This window comes from Aptenodytes forsteri, unplaced genomic scaffold (genome assembly GCF_000699145.1).
Source record: "Aptenodytes forsteri isolate BGI_AS27 unplaced genomic scaffold, ASM69914v1 Scaffold66, whole genome shotgun sequence".
In the NCBI taxonomy this organism is placed as follows: domain Eukaryota; kingdom Metazoa; phylum Chordata; class Aves; order Sphenisciformes; family Spheniscidae; genus Aptenodytes; species Aptenodytes forsteri.
In genome coordinates this window covers 598,083-601,134 of record NW_008795131.1, presented here as the reverse complement: position 1 = coordinate 601,134, position 3,052 = coordinate 598,083, and the positions used below count along the sequence as shown (strand labels likewise).

General features: G+C 68.5%; 1 protein-coding gene across 1 annotated transcript in view; it reads left to right on the top strand.

Annotated features, from left to right (window-relative positions):
• SEZ6 (seizure related 6 homolog) overlaps positions 1-3,052 on the top strand; it is an 8,996-nt gene that overhangs the window by 2,347 nt on the left and 3,597 nt on the right. Inside the window, 9 exon segments of the mRNA XM_019471762.1 lie at positions 173-423; positions 495-663; positions 1,069-1,235; positions 1,319-1,513; positions 1,929-2,067; positions 2,152-2,348; positions 2,425-2,619; positions 2,703-2,894; positions 2,974-3,050. Coding sequence (XP_019327307.1) covers positions 173-423; positions 495-663; positions 1,069-1,235; positions 1,319-1,513; positions 1,929-2,067; positions 2,152-2,348; positions 2,425-2,619; positions 2,703-2,894; positions 2,974-3,050 — 1,582 coding nt within the window.

Genomic DNA, 3,052 nt, shown 5'->3' with positions numbered 1-3,052 from the left:
CGCTGGCTGGTTAAGCGGGCACCTACCGGGCGAAGAACGTCAGTGGAGAGCTAATTGGCATGAGCAATTATGGGCTCATTTAGCATCATTACCGGCAGCGATAGGCACTGTGTCACCCAGCCCTGCAGCACCCAGGTGCTCCCAGGGGGCTGGGGAGGCAGGTGCTGGGCGTGGGGCGGGCTGGGGTCCTGGGGGATCTGTGTGTCCCCCCCCAGTAACACCGCTGCCTGCCCCCAGCCTACCTGCTGAGCTGCCCCTTCCCGGCGCGGCCGGCTTTCGGGGAGGTCTCAGTCAGCAGCCTGCACCCCGGCGGGGACGCCCGCTTCCGCTGCACCACCGGCTACCAGCTGCAGGGAGCCCGCCGGCTCACCTGCCGCAATGCCACCCGCCCCTTCTGGAGCGCCCGTGAGCCCCTCTGCCTTGGTAAGCAGGGGGGGGGGGGCCGGCCGCAGCCGGCAGGCCGCAGGCGGCCGCTGATGGTCCCTCTCCCACAGCGGCGTGCGGCGGGGTGGTCCGGAACGCCACCGTGGGACGCATCGTCTCGCCCGGCTTCCCCGGGAACTACAGCAACAACCTGACGTGCCACTGGCTGCTGGAAGCGCCCGCCAGCCACCGCCTGCACCTCCACTTCGAGAAGGTCTCGCTGGCAGAGGATGACGACAGGTTTGGCCCCGGGACGGGGGGGATTGGGGGGAGTGGGGGCACCCTGGGGCAGCCCCGCACCGGGCACAGGGCCATGTTCAAAGATGGGTGCCGTTCGCCATATCCAAGGATGGGGGCCATTGGCCATGCCCGTGGATGGGTGCCATTGGTCATATTCAAGGATGGGTGTCATTGGCCGTATCCAAGTACAGGTGCTGTTGGCCATGTTCAAAGATGGGTGTCGTTGGCCATGCCGAAGTGTGGGCACTGTTGGCCATTGGCCACAGTCGAGGATAGGTGCTGTTGGCCATGTTCAAGGAAGATACCATTGGCCATGCCCAAGGGTGGGTGCCATTCATCATGTTCAAGGATGGGTGCTGTTGGCCATGGCCGGCACAGCACCCTGCCCCTGCCGTGCCTTGGCAGGCTGATCATCCGCAACGGCAACAACGTGGAGGCGCCGCCGGTGTATGACTCCTACGAGGTGGAGTACCTGCCCATCGAGGGGCTGCTCAGCACCGGGCGCCACTTCTTCGTGGAGCTCACCACCGACAGCAGCGGGGCCGCTGCGGGCATGGCGCTGCGATACGAGGGTATGGGGCCAGGGCATAGGGGGGGTACCCAGGCATCCCCGTGCCTGCCTGGCTCCCACAGACCTTCGCCCCTGTGCCCACAGCCTTTGAGCAGGGGCATTGCTACGAGCCCTTCGTTAAGTACGGGAACTTCACGGCCAGCAACCCCCGGTACTCTGTGGGCACCACAGTGGAGTTCAGCTGCGACCCCGGCTACACGCTGGAGCAGGGCTCCACCATCATCGAGTGTGTCGACCCCAGCGACCCGCAGTGGAATGAGACGGAGCCGGCATGCCGTGGTGGGCACCAGGACCGGGGGGGGCTGGGAGCTGGGGGTTCAGCGGGCGCCGGAGTTGGGGGGTGCTGTGTGGGCTGGAGATGGGCCATGATGGATGCTGGAGCCACCGTGCTGCGGTGCGTGCTGGACCTGAGGGACATGCTGGGAGCCGGAGCCAATGGGGATGGTGGGTGCTGGAGCCGGGGGTTGCTGTGGGTGCTGGTGTCGGGGATGGGCTACAATGGATGCTGGAGCCACTGTGCCGTGGTGGGTGCTGGAGCTGGAGCCAAGGGGGATGGTGGGTGCTGGAGCTGGGGTGCTGAAGTGGGTGCTGGAGCCGGGGGGCTGTGGTGGGTGCTGGACACCGGGTGGTGGGTGCCGGTGGGTGCCGTGGCGGATGCCCCCGTGGTGGTGCCGAGCCTGGTGTGTGCCTGCAGCGGTGTGCAGCGGGGAGCTGACGGACGCGGCCGGCGTGGTGCTGTCACCCAACTGGCCAGAGGCGTACGGCAAGGGCCAGGACTGCATCTGGGGGCTGCACGTGGAGGAGGACAAGCGCGTCATGCTGGACGTCCGCGTGTGAGTGCGGGGATGGCTGCAGGATGGGGCTGGCAGGATGGGGTGGTCCCCGTGCCCCCCGCCCTCACGGCCCCACCGCCCCAGGCTGCGGCTGGGTGCGGGGGACGTACTGACCTTCTATGACGGGGACGACCTGACGGCGCGCATCCTGGGCCAGTATGCCAGTGCCCGTGGCCGCTTCAAGCTCTACGCCTCCACCGCCGATGTCACCGTCCAGTTCCAGTCCGACCCCGGCGCTGGCACCTTCGCCTATCGGCAAGGGTTCGTCATCCACTTCTCCGGTGAGCCCCACGGTGGGATGGCGTCCCCGGCATCCCCAGTGTCCCCGCCACCCTGCTCACCCCACTGTCCCCGCAGAGGTCCCCCGTAACGACACCTGCCCCGAGCTGCCGGACATCGCCAACGGCTGGAAGACGTCCTCGCAGCCAGAGCTGCTCCACGGCACCGTGGTCACCTACCATTGCTACCCCGGCTTCCAGCTGGCCGGCACCGACCTCCTGATGTGCCACTGGGACCTGACGTGGAGCGGCGACCTGCCCTCCTGCGAGCGGGGTGAGCTGCTCCCGCCGGTGTCCCCCTTGCCCTGCGGTGCGTCCCCGGCGGCCGCCGTCACCCCCGGTCCCTCCCGCCTGCAGTGACCTCCTGCCGGGACCCCGGGGACGCCGAGCACAGCCGCAGGGTGGTCTCCAGCCCCAAATTCCCGGTGGGAGCCACCGTGCAGTACATCTGTGACAAGGGCTATGTCCTGGCGGGGGCAGGGACCCTCACCTGCCACGACCGCGCTGCGGGGGGACCCAAGTGGAGCGACCGTCTCCCCAAGTGCATCCGTGAGTCAGGTACCCCCTCCCCGGGCACATCCCCTGAACCGGCGGCAGGCACTGATGCCACCGTGCCCCTGCCCCGCAGCGGAGACGTACGAGCCTTGCCACAACCCCGGCGTGCCGGCGGGCGGGCGGCAGAGGCCCGAGCGGCGGGTGGAGCCAGC